The sequence below is a fragment of the Cardiocondyla obscurior genome, linkage group LG08 (genome assembly GCF_019399895.1).
Source record: "Cardiocondyla obscurior isolate alpha-2009 linkage group LG08, Cobs3.1, whole genome shotgun sequence".
NCBI classification, from domain to species: Eukaryota; Metazoa; Arthropoda; class Insecta; order Hymenoptera; family Formicidae; genus Cardiocondyla; species Cardiocondyla obscurior.
Window position 1 is genome coordinate 1,842,422 of NC_091871.1, and position 17,717 is coordinate 1,860,138.

The 17,717-nt window shown below is 46.9% G+C and overlaps 1 protein-coding gene across 2 annotated transcripts in view; it reads left to right on the top strand.

Moving 5' to 3' along the window:
• The window catches only part of Mnb (minibrain), a 57,033-nt gene that overhangs the window by 35,527 nt on the left and 3,789 nt on the right, over window positions 1-17,717 (top strand). Inside the window, exons 3-9 of one of the 2 annotated variants that reach the window (XR_011546104.1) lie at window positions 740-990; window positions 14,177-14,345; window positions 14,558-14,725; window positions 14,823-15,109; window positions 15,217-15,363; window positions 15,587-16,019; window positions 16,603-16,743. Coding sequence is in view for 1 of the 2 variants with exons in the window: in XM_070660742.1 (XP_070516843.1) it covers window positions 740-990; window positions 14,177-14,345; window positions 14,558-14,725; window positions 14,823-15,109; window positions 15,217-15,363; window positions 15,587-16,019 (1,455 nt within the window). In the remaining variant the exon portion in view is untranslated. The remainder of the gene's footprint in view (window positions 1-739; window positions 991-14,176; window positions 14,346-14,557; window positions 14,726-14,822; window positions 15,110-15,216; window positions 15,364-15,586; window positions 16,020-16,602; window positions 16,744-17,717) is intronic. The other variant, XM_070660742.1, reaches the window with a different exon arrangement.

Consider the following 17,717-nt stretch of genomic DNA (forward strand, 5'->3'; position numbering starts at 1 on the left):
AAATTAATTTCACACTATGCAATCTGATAATGATTTGCATTTGGATTTATTTGTCGTAACAAGCATAATAATGTTACATCTTGGCGTCGCAGCAACGGTCAAAACAACTTGTGACTTGGTTGCCCGATGTTTCCTAATTACTGCGCGAATCTAATTACCTAATGATAAACTTAACAGATAAACGTCAATATCAGACGGTAAACACAAATATTGATCATTGACTAAACTCGCGGAGCACGCATTGATCCGTTTCTCGCGATGCGAGACTGGCTGCAAAGCCGTGCGAGTTCAATTTTCGCTACAATTACATTCGCGGATTTCAAAAATCAATATCCCCCGCGTACAAATAAACAACCCACATATCTAATCGTTGCGAACTTCCTGATGTCAATTAAAAAAAAAAAAAAAGGAGAAGAAGGAAAAAAAACATTGAAAGAAGAGAATCTTGCCATTTCATGGAACTTTAGCTTTCGCCGTTTTTACCGAAAATGCTCGCGTCTTGGTGCAATTTACGTTCGAAGGTCGCGCGTGGCAGGAAGGAAACTACGAACAGAACTTAATCGAGTGGCCGCTCGATGTATCGGCCTCCCTCTCTTCGTACCCCTCGCCGTTTGGTACCCTCGCGTATGTACCCTCGCGAACAACTCTCGAAGGCCGAGCTTGCACGCGGTGGTGCATCAAAGTGAGTACTCTTCGACCGTCGTCATGCATTGATCCGTTTGTCTCCTTGTGCTTTCAGTGAGCGGGAGGACGGGGACCGGCGGTGCACCCCTTTACGGGCGCCTGGTGGCCGAGGAGCCCATGCCCTCCGCGGTATGCAGTGGGGCTGGTGCCGCGGGTGGCGGGGCTGTCGGCGGGGTTCCGCAGGAGACCCCCTCGGACATTCACGCCATGCAGGCCAGGATACCCCACAGGTTTCGCGATCCAGCGACGGCGCCTCTCAGGAAACTCAGCGTCGACCTCATCAAGACCTACAAGCACATCAACGAGGTAAGTAAGAACACCCCCACAGAGAGAAAAGCGTTCCGCTTGTGGAAGCACGTTTACTCCCGTACTTATAATCTTTGAAATCAGGTTATGCGGAATCGGACAGATTACGTTCTTCCGCGCGAAGGAATATCGTATATCCTTCTATCGAGAGAAAGAATATATTTTTGTGTTAAGAAAAATAATTTCTTTTAAAAAATAATTTCGTAAAAAGAAAGAATGAATTTGATTTATAAAAAAATGATACTTTTAAATCGAAGTTATTAGTTTTTTAAAGATTATCTCTATTTGAGCAAAGGAAAGAAATTAACCCTTTATCAGACACATGGGGGTGCGAAATTCAGCCCAGTAGACGTCGATGACGCGATTGGCCGGGTTCGATCGACGGAAATGACGGATGATTTCGAAACCGCGGCCGACAACGCGATGAGTAATCGAAGACGCTTATTGCCAAGTGGTCTCGCGGCGGAATTACATTGGCGAACGCGGCCCGCATCTCGAGCCGATAAAAAAAAAAAAAATAAAATAAAAAAATGCGTTATCGCGCCGTCGAAGCCGCGCGTTACGAGAGGCGCGTCATCAATCGTCGTGATTACGCAGTCGTCGCGAGACGCCGTGATTTGTTCGCAACAATACCGCGCGCGCGATCGATCGGCCTGCGATCGAAGAGCAATAAGGCCAAGCGAACGCGTCAAGGATTCGTCACCGTCGCTATTCGCGGATCGACAACGATATACGGCAATTATGCGGAATGCGGAGAGCCCGTCGTCGCCGGGGCCTCCTCGTCGTTGTCGATTCTTGAGATTCTTCGTGGATAAATCATTCACCGATTCAATCCCATCGCGGGCTCGTCACGTGGCCGCTACGGTTTATTGAACGGGGCACAAGTGGAAGACGCACGCCGGGGGGGTGGGAACCAGGCGGAGGGCCACTTCTCCAAATTGTCGAAGGTGTTTTGAAATTGGGGTGGCAATGGAGCGCAATGAGGTCGAATCTGCTCCCGTTCCGCCTTATGGAAGCAGTTTTAGTAATTTCGAAAAGTGGTAATTTCCCTTCCGAGCTGGCGCACTTTCCTCCAGAGTGTCCTACGCGTCAATATAAGCCCGACCGGAAAACACCCTCCTTTCGCGAAAATTTTGTCGGTCCGCATCCTTATGCATGCGCTATTTTGACCCAACGTTTCACGAACTGGAACTCTATTGGCGTGGTAAAATTCGGTCTGTCGGAAATTAATTCGATATGGCTTCATTACATCCGAGAGCTTGGTTGAGTGACCGCTTATTTTTTTAATCGCGTTACGATTAAAGGCGAACTGACGCGATTATCGGCGACGAAGTTACGGGATAATAGCTCGTTTGAAAACTTTTGCGCCGTGCGTTCTTCCTCAGCCACGACACCGCGTCAATCGATCGCCGCGAGAATTCGCTCGAAAATCCGCGTCTCGAGGAGACTCGCGCGCTTGGTAACCTGAGTAGCCGGCCCGAAGCCATTAACACATCTCGAGTGGTAACCGGTGAGCGGTAGGAAGAAGGTCGCGAAAAGAAAAAGGGAATAACGGCAGAAAGGCGAGGGAGAAAAAGACCGACGGGGCCGACGGAGGAAGAAAGGTGATAGAGGAAGAAGCGCGTGCCAGGGAACCGGGGGCCAGCAGGCAAGGAAGGGGTCCGGGGCACCGGGGAACGGAGTATGGGGCCTGTAGCTCGTTCGATGCATTCCAGTGGTATGAGGTCCATCTACGCCGGAATCCTGCATATCCACGGATGCAGGTCGACTAGCTATGCACTTAGGTGCCAGCCGTGCCGACTCCGTGCCGGTTCATGGCGGTGCGGTCTCTCGAGCGACCCTCGCGTCGATTATTCATGGTATTGTAAATCCTGAGGGAGGGAGGGAGGGAAAAAAAGAACAAGGAATCGACCGTTGACTTCTCTCTTCTTCTTTTTGCGGGAGATTTGCCACGCGCTAAATTTGCGGACGTGTTTTCGCTCCGTAAAATTCGCTCGAAACGGAACGCGCTCGGCTCGAGTGTCACATTTCGGCGAAGGGGTGCCATGGCCGGGCGAGATAAAAATCAAGTGGAATCCGCCATGGGGTAGCTTTCGCCGCGAACCGGGCAGGGCTGACGCGGGCGATCTCTCGTGAACCTGTTGCTTGTTTCGACGCTGTAATTTTTATGACGGTGCCGAGACACAGCGGGTGCGGATAATGACGGATTTAGGTGGACGCGAGAGATTCCGATCTATAATGAACGCGTAATAATGGAGAAGCCGCCGCTACCGTGCGCACGATCATCGATAAAAACGCAACGATTCACGCCCTAACGTTATGTTTCAAGCCGCTGAATATTTCATACACGGTTATTTCCAGCAACACCACGGTATTATCGCGGGCAAGGTATTTATGATCGCCGTACGCTACCGCGCGATATTTAGTATTAGCTTTTTCTTTTTCCACCCCCGTCGAGCACGTCGTTAAGAAATGCAAACAGAAATTTTTTTTTCTCTCTCCCCCTGCCTCGTCATAATAAGCGCAACAATGCGGAAAGCGCAATTTTTAATTTAGAAACGGTGCGAATTGGGGTCGCGCGCCGTCATACGCGTGTACGATGTTTACCTAATGAAACGTGAAGGCGATAGAAGTTTTGTTCCCGACCGCTCTTTCATTTTTACGGATCGCTTCGTTCAACCCCTTCGTTTTCCCCCGCGGGGGTAAAAGCGGATCTGATCGGGTGCCGTTTCGTTGCGGTTTAACACGAAACGTTCGGGGCTAATGTATTAAAAGCAGCCGCGGAGGTAAGGCGCGGGGGGGCGTTCGGAATTTTGTTAAAGTTTAACCCCGTAAGTATTCCGCCGGGCGCATTTGTTCCGGGGTGAGAATTATCGCTCGTGAACGCCGCTCGACGTGCCACGGACAAATAGGTGAGACATTTCGAATCCGACCCGGGGGCGCGCCGAAGTGCGGGGGAAAGCCAATAAAGTCAATTCGCGCGGCGGAGAACAATGGACAAGACCGCGAAATATTTAACATATATACGAGAGAAGCGCACCGTCTGTCTTCCCGTGCCGCCGTGACCGAGCCGGCACTTTGTTTCGCGAGTTTGTGAGATCGAACCCGGTGCTGCGCGGGTGCTCCATGTCACGAAACCGACGGGGAAAAGGAGCAAAACGCGGGATAAGAAAATAGTCGAAGAGCGGCTCGACTTCTCTGATATTCTTTTTCCTTCTCTCTCCCTCTCTTTCTCTCTCTCTTTCTGCCTCCACCTCGTCGTCTTTTTATCCTTCTCTATCTCTCTTTCCGGTAATTCCCCGGAATCCGGCCGCTGTCTCTCATCGCAGGACAAGACGCGCTCCCTGAAAGTTCGCCTGTTCTCACCCCTCCCTCTCGCACAATCCGTAACGTCGCCGTTCGAAAATTCACCGTGGAAAATCACACCGCGTGCCACTTTCGCAAAATGACACTTTAGCTTTATTATTGATCGCGCTCTAATCCTGACCACGTTATCGCTGTCAAATCCAAATCGCGCACGTTTCGGGGAGAGCGTGTACACCGGCGGAGGAGTGCTCCCCTGTACCGACGTGCCCGCGGCCTGCGCATGTGAGCGATTTATTTTTAAAAGTACCGTGGAAGCTAGCAAAGCCGAAATCTTGCCCCGAATCGATACGCGGTACGTACGATATACACGTTGAAATTATAATCAAGCCGGGGGGACCCATTTTGTCGGCTATTTTTGAAATATGATAAGTGGGCTCATTTGCATGGGCTCGTAACGTATTAAAATTTTACGCCCGACGTAATGCGTTACCGCGCAGTCGTTTTACAGCGCTTGTGTCCTGAACAATTTATCAAATTAATAATCGAAGGGGAGGAGGGAAGGGAAAGCCCTCCTTCTTATAAAAAATTGAACGGCACTCGCGGGCGCTCAAGTTCTCTGAGAAATAAGCCTGAGTTATGTATTTCGAATTTTGCTCCCCGCGACGTGGAAAATTGAACAGCGGCGTTGGTTAAATTTAAATTCAAACGGCGTTTAAATTTGAAATTAAATCGGCTGCAATCTGACCCCGAGGGTCGCGGGTCGAAAGTGCAACCACCGCGCATCCTTTCGGGCTCTCCGGCGACTCTTTTTCCTCGACGCCCGGGTGCCGAACGCGTCCCGTTACCTGTGCAAACAAGGAGATTACCTGCGTATCGCGCGGCGACAGTAAATCGTTGATAAGGCAGAAAGAAGGAAAACTTTCCGGGGGCTCTTGGCAACAGTTGCGTCACTCGCAAGAACGGCGCGTGTTATTCCGAAAAAGATCGATGTCGCGGGCGTTGACTCTGACCGTTAGGCCATTGACACATTTTCGTCTTACGTTCACGAGGTGGCAATTTGCGGAATAAACGCTCTCGCGATACAGGATGAAAAAAAAAAAGGGAAAGAAAGAAAGGGAAGTCGGCTTCACGGGACTTGTAAGTCGCGGCGTTTTGGACTAAGGGCGGGTAGCAAAGAATTTAATTCCCCATCGTTTAGGGCGCTCTTCGCAAGTAAGAATAACCTGGCGAATAATTTAGCGATACTTAGCTCTGCTTCTATTTCTTAAATTTAAATCTTTTATTTATTAACAGTTACATAATTATTTTTAAAAAAATATTCTTGTTTAAATCGTATATGTTTAATATTCTTATCGAAATTCTTAGCAATAAATTACGTTTCTCTTCTACGTAAGCCTGAAAATATGGATATCGCGAAATATCACTTGTAATGCTTGTAAACGTTCGACGTAATCACGAGAGGCGCAGTAGGAACTCGTAGAGAATAAAATAAAAAAGGAAAAAGGAATTGAGTCAGCAATGCCATGCAATATTCTCGTTTTAAATAGAGCGAGAAGGGAAACAAAAATTTTTTGCAATCTCTCTACCGGTCGCGGTTGAGCGATCGCTCATTTATAAACAACGCAATCCTCGCGCCATCCATCTTAATTCATGTATTAAGTGTATTTCCCCGCCGCGAGTAATTCTCAATGGCGCCGTATCTAAATTTCAATATGTACTCAATCCTATCTCACGATTCACTCGTTTTTATCGCTCGAAAGGACGTCTCGCAGCGAAAGCCCTCTTCCTGCTGCATAAAATATCCGATAAAGGAAAGATATAAAAAATATTTTGCGAGCTTTCTGCTGTGATAAAAAACAAAAAAAAAATACATATATATATATGCTCTGAAAATAAAAATTATTAGAAATATAATCTAAAAAAAAAGAACTTTAGAATTGCTTCTGCAAATAATAACTATGTATAGTTCGCTATAAAAATATATCGATGGGAGCTGGAGATCTTTCGAGGGAAAGGATCGGGTGGGAAACGCAAGGATAAATTTCTCGTAAAAACGTATTGCGCGCCGCTGTTTCAAGTGAAACGCGAAAGACGGAAAGAGAGACCGAGCGATCTCCGGGAACCTCCGTCGCGCGTGAAATTCGACGTAAGTAGGCTACAATAAAGTGTCCACCGATGAGCTTGATATGCAACTAAGCGTTACGCGTTTTACGTGAGAGCTCCTCGGCGAGAATGCGCGCTGAGAAAGGACACGTGGACCCCTTCCGTGACTTCTTTCCTGTCGTCCGAATGTAAAAGTTCGCCCTGATTTCACCCCCGATCTGCAGGGATTTCGAATCTCCCTGCCAGATTCTGCGACAACGGATGGGCATCCCTTTTTACAAAGACCTAGCAAAATACAGTTAGCCTTCGGGTTCTTTTCTTCTCTCGTCCAGGCCTTTTTCCTACGACCGATCCTCGTTCCCCGTCGACCTTGAAAACTTCGATCTACTAGAGAGCAGTCGTCCCCCCCGTCTTCGATCGAACGAGCGGAGGGTCTGCGAAACTTTCGGCTTTCCAAAGATGCCGCTCCCGGTAAATCGATCGCCGCTTCAACTCTCGAGCGGTTTAATATAGAAAAAAAACGTTCTAGAGAGCTATTTATAAACGCAGTCTTCTTAAAAGAGAACGCAGCTTGCGCTCTGCAATTATTCGCAAAGACTAATTTTTCGTTAGGGATTTATATATTAAAGTTAAATGTATCGTTGGGATGACGATTCTTCAGCCATCGGAGGACTGTTTAAGGACGGAAATTTGAAACGTCGAAAAGAACAAAGAGGCTGCCGGCAGGGACGAGAAGGGGAGATTATCCTCACGACTCGTTCCCCTTTTTCGGCCCCCTTTCCTGGTCAAATTTACCCGCGCCGCTAATTAGAGGCGACAGCCGAGTTTATTTTTTGAGGATGCGCCCGCGGTCAGTGGTGCACGCGTGTTGGACGCTTCGCCTCGCGGAATAAATCATACGGCCGCGGTGACCGCGGCTGAGGGTTTGCGGAGGAGGAAACGAGAGACGAGAAGAAGGCTTTAATTTATCACGCGCCGCTCCCGCGGTTTGCTATGATAAATTAAAGCTCGCTCACCCTCAGATTTTCAAAATCCGGCCCGAGACGACTGCGCGAAAAGGAGACGCTTTCACGCGCGATAATTACCCGCGCGGAATTACCTACAACTTCTGAGCCATTGTCCATTCTGATCTCGTCCGACAGTAATTTCGCTCTCGAGCGGATTAAGCGCGGCGCGAGGCCGAAACTTGCCTCTCGCCTGCCCGTCTGTCTGCCGGCCCATCTGTCTTTTTCTCCTCGTACCTCTCTTCCTTCCTCCCTCCTGGCCTCTATCAGCTCTCTGTCGTCTGGCCGCGCCGAAACTTTCCGTTGACCGTTGCTCAAGCCTGGTGACTCAGAAACGAGTCGCAGGCCTGAGCTCTGCACATTTTTCAGCAGCCTACGGATTTCAGTTGCTTTAAAGAAATTATATATATATATATATATATATATATAAAGTAGCAATTAATTGTTAAATAAAAAGAAACTTATTAATTTCTTATGTGTAACTTTATGAAAAATAGAAAAAATTTTTTTAATCAGTTTTTTGAGATTGAATTAAAGTCTGATAAATCTTCTTACGGTGGGCACTTATTATCACATGTTTACGAATTATGATGCTAATTAACACGTTGCACGTGACACCAGCGAAACTCTGCGATCCGGTCCACGGCGAAAGGAGACTGAATAGGCATGTGAGTGATGCTCTAGAAGGTCGCGATACGGCCGCCGTCGGCTTTCTCGTTTCGTCTGTCACTTCATTCATGACTCGGCTGATCACGTCCCTTTTATCTGCCTCGTTCCCCTTCGCTCCACCGTTCGCTTCCTCTTTCCTCTCTTACCAGAGTCTGCCTCGATGCGAAGTCGCTAGGCGGCCGTTCCGGACGCTGTTCCGTTAACCCCATCGCAGAACACCGGAAAGATATTTTATGACGGCCATATATAGAATGCTCCGCTGTCTATAATTTGCTTTCGTACCTGTCGATGCGCGAATTAAGCATCCCCGAAACTTCGGAAGTTTGCCCGTGGAGCTTAACGATGTTACAACAACGAGGTGCACAGTTCGCTTGATAGTTTAATGAATAACGATGACAATGAAGTTAATGACGCGCGCGATGTCTATGATTTCTGAATCGAAAGGGTACAAGGAGAAGAGAAAAATAAGAAAAAAAAATTTAAGGGCACAAGAGTGTACTTCGGCAAGTTAAAACGTTTCTCATCGACGACTTGTTGAACATAATGAAAGTACGGGAAGAGTAAAAGCAAAGCGTTCTCTACTTTCCACCGGACGATGGTCCCGTTCAGAGTCATTTTCTCGGAAGTGTCGGGAGAAATTAATTTTCTACGTCTTCGTAGTCTCCGGCGCGGCGTGCTGTAATAAATGGATATCACGAGGGGCCTTGTCCCACGCCGCAGCTTTATTCGCGTTCCCGCTTCGCGACAAGCTGGCTTTCTTATTTTCCGATCGTTGGCTAAGAATATCGCTGTCTATTTTTCGAGAGGGGAAAACCTCCGGAACTCCGAGAAATCCAAGTTGTAATTACAAGGAGGAAAGTTGCCTTCTCTCGTTGCCCGGTCTCGTCGAGATGAACGGGTATCGAGACACTTCTGTTCGGCCCTGCCTTTTCTCTTATCTATCTTATCTGTACCTTCTGATCCTCCGCCCTCCCTCGTTTCTCCTTCAGGCCCTGTCGCCCTCTTTCCTCGCATTCCCTGAATCCCGGGATCGTACGGCATTCGTCTCGCCGCGGTGGATATTCATAACGGCTTCGCAGTCGTCGGATGACGTGGCCGTTCCTCGTCGTTTCTTTCTTCTCTCTTTATCTCTCTTTATCTCTCTAATCTCTTTCGATAACTCCCGCGGCAAAAAATACACGTGCCATCATCCGGCGACGACGTTGCCTTGCACTTGGGTGCCCATAGATGGTCCAGCCACGTGGAAATGCCATAAGGGAGGCGAGCGTCCGCTGGTTGGTTTTCTTTAAGACCTAACAGATTCATGATTACGCATTCAGGCCTATTTGAAAGTCGAAGAGATAAGGGGCATTTCGATTTGTCGCAGACGAGACTTTGAAACCAGCTTGTAAGGGCCTGCTCGAGATAAAACGGTCGACGTCTCGTTGATAATTATTACCGTAGCGTTCGCACTAATACAATAGAAAGGAAAAAAATTTTTTTCTATTTACTGCAGGCTTGGCTACACCACGTGCGCGCCCTTCTGGCGGAAGGGCTCGGTGGTGAACACCCTTATTCCGCCCGTACGCCACGACGCATGCACTCGAGACAATTAGCCCTTTCTACATATACTACAATCAAGTTAATGACACAGAATAAGTGTCTCCTTTGAGTAATGGGAACGGAGCCAAGGGCTAGTTTCTTCTACCCGCATGTCTTAAGCCCATGAAATCAGTGCAGAACGTAAGGAGGGGATAGGAGGGAATTTTTCTTCGTCCACGTCGCTTGGGAACAAAATCTTGGCACCGACGTACTTCGCCGCGTAAGTTTCCGCCATGTTAAATGCAGTCCGGAGCGATATATATTTTTATTTTTATTCGCGGAATAAGGTAGCCGGCAGAAAAATGAAGGTGGAATGCGAAGCTAACTGTCGAGTGACGCTGCTCGCGTTGGAATTTATGCCGACTCGTCATCGTCCAGTCAGCTGACGATGCGATCGCGCGTTAGCTTTCTAGGCTTCCCGGCGCGGGTGCGACGCTCTCGCGCGGCTATATTCCGCCGTAAACGCGATTTATAAATAACTCGCCGAGACCCCCTTTCGCGAACAAAAGTCGCCAAGTCGTACGTAGAACCGGAAGTTCATTAAGCGGGAAAGGCGGGAAATGCATTCCGCTCGAGAAGACGGAGAGAAAGAGAAAGAGAGAGAGATCGGAGGCGCGTTTCCCTTCGCCGTCGTTCACAAACGCGTGGCTTGTTGAGCGCGACCAACAATGGAAACGATACCGATGTTCAATAACGGCTTAATAAATCATTTTCATGCGCGCGGTTGAAAAGTTACACGAATTTTTTTTTTTTTTTTTTTTTTTTTTTTTTTTTTTTATTCACTCCTGCCTCCCTTGAAAGAATGGACTCTCAGTTGTCACTCCGCGTTTCTGGGATACTTGCGAATGAAAATTTTGACGATTGTTTCGCGGATTTAAAAGAGGTTTAGAATTTTGCCAGCTGCAACGTCGTCTCTTCAATGTGGGGGGAAAACTCTCTGGGAACGCCTTCCGCGCCTCTCGCGCTTTCCGCGAGTTTTATTTCCCACACTCTTCGTATCTCCGGATTCAATTTTTAATATCGCCGGCTGTGTGTCGCTAGTTGAAATCTCGTCGAGGAATAAGAGGCCGTATCAAAGAGTGTTGTTCGTACGTCGCAGTTAACTTCGCTCCGGAGCTTCCTCGGGGATGGGGGAATTCTCCGCGAGATGATTTAATCCGGCTCCGTATTCCTTCGTGTTTGTTTAAGAGTCCTTTGAGATTCCTCAACGCGAAAATCCACTTAGCGAGACCCGTTTGCGATACAAACACGCAAAAACGTGTTAACTGCCGGCGCCGGGAACGGGTTTTCGAAGCAGGCCGATAGGCACTCCGAGTCGCCAGGAAGAGAGCTAAGGGGATTCGTAGCGGGATTATTCCTCGCGCCTTGTGGCCGAGGCTTCCCCTACGACCTTAACCCTTACGGTATCCAATCCGTTCGACGATCTCTTTCGGTAAATCGGGCTCGTCGATTCGGGAACGATAGGCAATTTCCCGTCATTTGCTCGCGACTGTCCTCCTCTTCCCGCGAAAAGGCCGACGAAGTGAAACGCGGGACAATGGACTACAGCAGGGGTTTTTTTTTTTTTTTTTTGGCTAATTTGGGAATCGATTTTCCTACCGCGAGGTCTCTTCTTTCTTCTCTATCGCTTCTTTCGCGTCTGGCGCGCGCAGTGGTCCCGGGCTGCTTTTGGCGAAGCTAAATGGTGAATGCACCGTATGGGGGCCGGTCTCGTGCACTCGCGCATAGCAACAGAAACGAGAAAGAGGATGACCGCGCCGCCAGGAAGGACGGTGAGAGGAGAGAGAGGAGGACCCCAGAGGCCACACACGGTCGTCGCGTGGAGCTTCTTTCACCTGAGTTCTTCGGCTCTACCTCTTTCGTTCTTTGTTTTGATCAGCGTCAACAAGCGCTTTAATATTCATGCAATTTCCACGACACGTTATCATTATCATTATCCATCAGCGTTTTATGCGACGCGAGAAATTCACCGCAACGTTGGTTTGCGGCTTTTACGAAAGACTCGCTTGAACGCGAGGCGCTGTACTTTTTGATGAAATAAGAAAACGACTTCGTGCCGCGCGGCAAATCGATCGAACTTACCTCGATCAATTCGGCTCGTGCAGGTGAAAGAAATAGTCCTCCTGCACCTGTATGCTCTTGTTTAGAAGCCCTCGCTCTTTGACTTTTCCAAATCGTTTAGCGCTACGCCAAAACTGCGCTCTTCGACAACCTGTCCACCCATGCATGCGTTTTTCCCTCACCTCCCGACATCGCGTAGCTGCAATCGGGACAGTCGAGAAGAAAGAGAACGGGGCGCGAACTTCCAATCGTAGGAGGAACGGGGAATAGATTGTCAGCGACAGCTGGACGGGCGACAATGAAATCGTGGAGTTCCGTTCGATGAATTTGCACCGCCTGATACCGGTATTCTCTCGCAGCCAAATGATCAAGCCCCGACCGAATCAAACCAGCCGGCGAATATAAAGTTATTGCAACAGAATCGTGAACGTAATAATACACAGGTTTAATAATAAGTAACGGGAACTAAATCTTGTGTTCGCCGCTTTGAAGGGGAGGGAAAAAAAAAAATATGGAGACCGTATCTCGTGCGTGCTTCGCGCGAATCGAATTGATAATAAATAAAACAGAAGAACTAATTAAATAAAGCTCTCGCGTGGTAGCGTACGTCAAAGTAACGCGGAATCGACCGGCTCTCGCTCAGGTGAACTGAATTACGGAAGTCCCTGGATGGAGCTGGAATTATTTTTTTCAAGCGGCCGCGGGGAGAAAAAAAAAAAAAACTTTGACCGGGAAATTTCCAACGTCGAGAGGATGATAGTGACCCGCGTGTCGCGCGAATTAAATTTCCGAGTAACCCATATAGCGAGGCGCGAAATCACGCTGGCGTTTCCGGACTCTTCGCTCTTCTTCGTGGCGAGGAAAGATCCGCGTCGTTTAGCTCTCGAGGTTTAACCCGCGTCGAATTACGTCGGGAAGGACTTTATAAGCACGCGAAGGTTTCGCTCGCGCGGGTGGAGAAACTTATCCACGGGGAAGATCGTCATTAATTAAAACAATGAAATGTAGTTTGCTTGAAAATGATATTTTAAGCGGATCTATTTGTAGACTGGCGATGCAAGAATAATCGGGCGCTATTTAAAAACCGCGAAAGTGATCTATCGATCGGTAGTGAGCCTCTCGGGGGAAGGCAGACCGGCGCAAAATCGCATAGCGGCGAGCTGCCGGATTCGTTTCTTCTTGGCAAAATAGAGCAACGAGAGGGGTTGACTTCGACCGCGGTCCAAGTAAAAGAAAAAAAAAAAAAAAAAAAAGTAAGCGAACTATCCACGTGGCCGTCGGCGATTTCGTGGCTGCGGAAATTCAGCGGAGTCGTCCCCTTCATCCCCGTTCGCGAGAAAGTGTCGGTGTGGGTTCATTAGCCGCGCCGCCGCCGCAGCGACGGCGGCATCGACTGCTCCTCGTACTTCTTCGACGGTACAATCGATGCCGAAATAGAGTAACTAGTAGACGCCGATACAGCGCTGACCATCACCGTGTCGATGACCCGGTGGAGGCGTGCCAACCGAACAACCACCGTCCTGCCCGATCCGCGGGGGTTTTCTCATCCTCCTTCCACCCCCTCGGCGCCTCCACTCCCCTCGCTGGCGGAAAATTTTGCGGAGGACCAGAAAAAGCACCGTCGCGGTATCGCGAGGGGTGTTCCGCTGATCGTCGATCACCCTCGCGGCGTCGTGGATTTCACGCGGAAGCGGTCGACCGTCGCTTTTCAACGGCGTGGTTTTCACGTGGTCGCGAGCATATCGATTCCCGGGACGGAGTCGGCAGATCGGATTCTGCGCCCTTTTCCCTTCCGTCTCACCCCTCGTTTCCCTGCTGTCTCTCTTTCGCCTTCTCCCGCGCCGTTCTTTCATCATCGTTCTCCCGTCCCGTGGAAACGAGGATATTTACGGCGAATTATACAACTCCGTTTTCTTTCTTTCTTTTTTTTTTTTTTTTTTTTCCACATGGACTATTTGCGGCGCCGCTTTGACCGGCAAAGAGGAAAGGAGAGGGTGGCTAACGCGAGTTTTCAGCGTTTTCTTCCGTAATTTGTACACCGTGGAAAAAATGCGAACGATCGATCGGACCAGTTTCTCTCTTTCTCTTCCCTCTCGTTACTACCCTCCTCGCCTCATCTCGCGGAACGTCATGGACCTGCAGCCTACATACGCGAATGATAACTTCGGGCCGCATGGCACGTTATGTAATACCGTTCGCCAAGTCCGGGGGATTGATAAAGATAAGCGGGTCGCGGGAACTTTTCGGTCAATCAATCGTTTGTGAAATGAAAAAGAATAATCTAAACAGTGTGTCGTTAAAGGGTTAATAATAATAATTTAAAATAATAATAAAGTATCATAACTCTTTTTTTTTTTTTTAATTTTATTTTAAATATTTTTTTTGCAGAACGTTTTCTCTTGTAGAATGTGATCAAACGTTTTTACATATCCGAGACTAATCACCGGGAATTTCTTTTCTAGGTTTACTATGCGAAGAAGAAAAGGAGAGCACAGCAGATGCAAGGGGAAGATAGCTCGCATAAAAAGGAAAGGAAACTCTACAACGATGGCTGGGACGATGATAACCACGATTATATCATCAAGAATGGGGAAAAGTTCCTCGATCGTTACGAGATCGATTCGTTAATAGGTAATAGATAATATAAAAATAATAAAAAGGGCAACGAATCATTTAATTACTCGGCAATTTTTTTTTTTTTTTTTATTTCTCGTATATACATCGTACGCTGTACTGCCGTTTTTAGCTTTTATCTTGCCTAACCGATATATTATTACGTTTTATTTCGTTCGAGTTTATCACTTAGTTACTCAGAGTAACCCCGATGTTTTCTCATTTTCCAGGTAAAGGCAGTTTTGGCCAAGTAGTAAAGGCGTTCGACCACGACGAGCAAACACAAGTGGCAATAAAAATCATCAAGAACAAGAAGCCTTTTCTTAATCAAGCGCAAATCGAAGTTAGGCTATTAGAAATGATGAACAGAGCGGATACCGACAACAAGTATTATATAGGTACGCGGGATCGGGGGAGGGGGGTATGCCGTATATTACGGCCAGCGGATATCCCGCGACGTGATGTCTAACGTCTTATTTTCCTTTCCGATTGCAGTTAAACTGAAGAGGCATTTTATGTGGCGCAATCACTTATGTCTGGTATTCGAGCTGCTATCGTATAATCTATATGACCTACTTAGAAATACGAATTTCCGAGGTGTGTCGTTGAACTTGACGAGAAAGTTTGCACAGCAACTGTGTACTGCCCTCTTGTTCCTGTCTACGCCGGAATTGAACATCATTCACTGTGATCTGAAACCCGAAAACATTCTTTTGTGCAATCCCAAACGAAGTGCGATAAAAATAGTCGACTTCGGTAGCTCGTGTCAGCTTGGACAAAGAGTAGGTGTCTTAGAAAGTACTAATTAGCGAGTATTTTGCTCGCGCTTTCCTTCGGTCGGCTCTTTTTACATGTCTTTCTTTTTTTTTTTTTTTTTTTGTGTTTGCAGATATATCAATATATCCAGTCCAGGTTCTACAGATCTCCAGAAGTTCTATTAGGAATACCTTACGATCTCGCGATAGACATGTGGAGTCTGGGATGTATTTTAGTAGAAATGCACACGGGAGAACCTCTGTTTAGTGGGGCCAACGAGGTAAAGACTAGATTTTTATTACGCGAGTATCTTTTAATCGCATTGAATTTGTAGCTCTCGATGATTAATTATTAGTACGAGACGCTACTATTTATATAGCTGTATTAAAAAATACATTGACTACGGTCAATAGTCTGCATGGTCCGAGAGTTCTTGTTACAGTAATCGTAGCGTAGATCTATACATACTAAGCAGCGTAAAATATTTCCCTTGTGATCCGCAGGTCGATCAAATGAACAAAATCGTAGAAGTACTAGGAATGCCGCCGAAACATATACTGGACCAAGCGCACAAGGCGCGGAAGTACTTTGACAAAGTCCCCACGGATGGCTCGTACGTGCTGAAAAAGTCCAAGGATGGTAAAAAATACAAGCCTCCCGGCACGAGGCGCTTACACGATATTCTAGGTGTCGAGAATGGCGGCCCGGGTGGCAGGAGGATAGGGGAGCCTGGCCACTCGATGTCCGACTATCTCAAGTTCAAGGACCTAATCGTACGAATGTTAGACTTCGACCCGAAGACGCGAGTAACGCCGTATTACGCGCTTCAGCACAACTTCTTTAAGAGGACAGCCGACGAGGGGACCAACACGAACGTCGCCGCTGCCAATAGCGCGAGCACGAGTCCGGCAGTGATGCCGATGAGCCAGGATCATGGTAAGTTCGAACGACCGTTCAGCGTCAACCCATTCTGCCAAATCACTGTGTAACATAGAGAAGAGAAGTACCGAATATACGCATTTATGTGCTTCACATCTGAGTTTCTTCGAGGGAAAAAAAAGAAAAAAAAATGAAAAGAAACAAAAAAACTGGCAGGTTTTCAACGTCACCACTGCCTATTTCGCGTCCACGTGCGATGCCGCGTCGCGCGGCTTTTGCGATTCCCACGACGATGACGGCCAGAGTTGAAAACGTGTCAGGTTTGCATTATGTCACAATAATTGTATCTTAAACGATTAATTGCAGCGAGAAACATGATCTTACTATCAGAGTATGGCTCTATGTCGCTTGATTTCATTCATCATTCATTATTAATATCATATTTGATTACTTCACCTAATGATACGTTTAATCCATAGTTTCCTCTGACTCGGTCTTCTCAGCAAATGGGTGCCGCTATAGAAATAAAAGTCACGACTTTTTTTTCTTACTGCCCGGCCGTCAATACGGATAGTTCTGTATAAAATGTAATAACTAAGAGGCAGGTTGATATTTAACTACAATCACATGTTCTGTTCAGGCTGCAATAGAGTCTTGAGAGCTTACAGGAATTCCCGACGTGCGAAATCGTTTTTAAAGAGCGATTCAAAAAAGAAAAGATGATTTAATGGATAATGATATTCCAGCTGTTATTGACTATCTTTGAATAATTGAGCATAAGGTAGATATAAACGAAAACTCAAGGCGGACAGTTCTATTGAGAGTTTAGGAAGGTTTTGATTTGTGCAGAAAATAAGAAGTTTTCAACCTTTTTTTTTTTTTTAATTTTTTTAATTATTTATTTTGTAACTTTTTAAAACGAGATTTTTTTGTATTTATCTTAAAAATCGAGGTTACATAGTCGAGTGATTATTACTTAACGAATTAAAGATATTTCGCATCGGTGAACGCCAAAATCTTGTATATGCGCTCGATTTCGCGATTGATTCCCTCCCTTTCCAACGACGTATTTTAATTTTATTTTCTGCGCAAACTAAGCGATACTTGTTGTTGTTGCCCGTAGATATGATGGGGGGACAATACGTGGCTCGATGACTGTCGTATCCGCGGGGCGGCGACGACCTGTCCTAGGCCCCAACCCTAATCTTACTTACTAACATAAGTAAGTTCTGTATCTAACAAACAATCCTACACACGCTAAAAACTAACGATGTCCCTGATAAGTCATATCCTGGCCTCGAATGTATTGCGCCGAAGGCTTTGCTTGCTTAAAAACATATACTCCCTTCTGGGACACGGATTTACATTGCTAGCCCGTGACCCTATGAACCTTTGTCGACACGATGTATTAACACGACTAACGTTTACCGCGAGGCCAATGACATATTACAACGCGAGATTGTCCTTTTTGATAACTATATCTTAGAACATAAGGACAAGAAAAAAAAAAAAAAAAAAAAGGAACATCATGTCACTGCTGGAATATGTTTCTCTTCGCCGTTTTCACGTGTTTTCGCTGTGAGATTGACAAATGTCAAGTTGTTTTACGCGATTGTCGTTGCTGCTGCCGGGGATGAGCATTGCAGAACATATTCCAACTGAAAGTACTGCATCTGTGTTGAGCGAATTTCTGTTTTGTAGAAAAGTTTCTCACATCATTGTCTTCTAATTTTTTTTGTGCATGCTTTAGCTGCT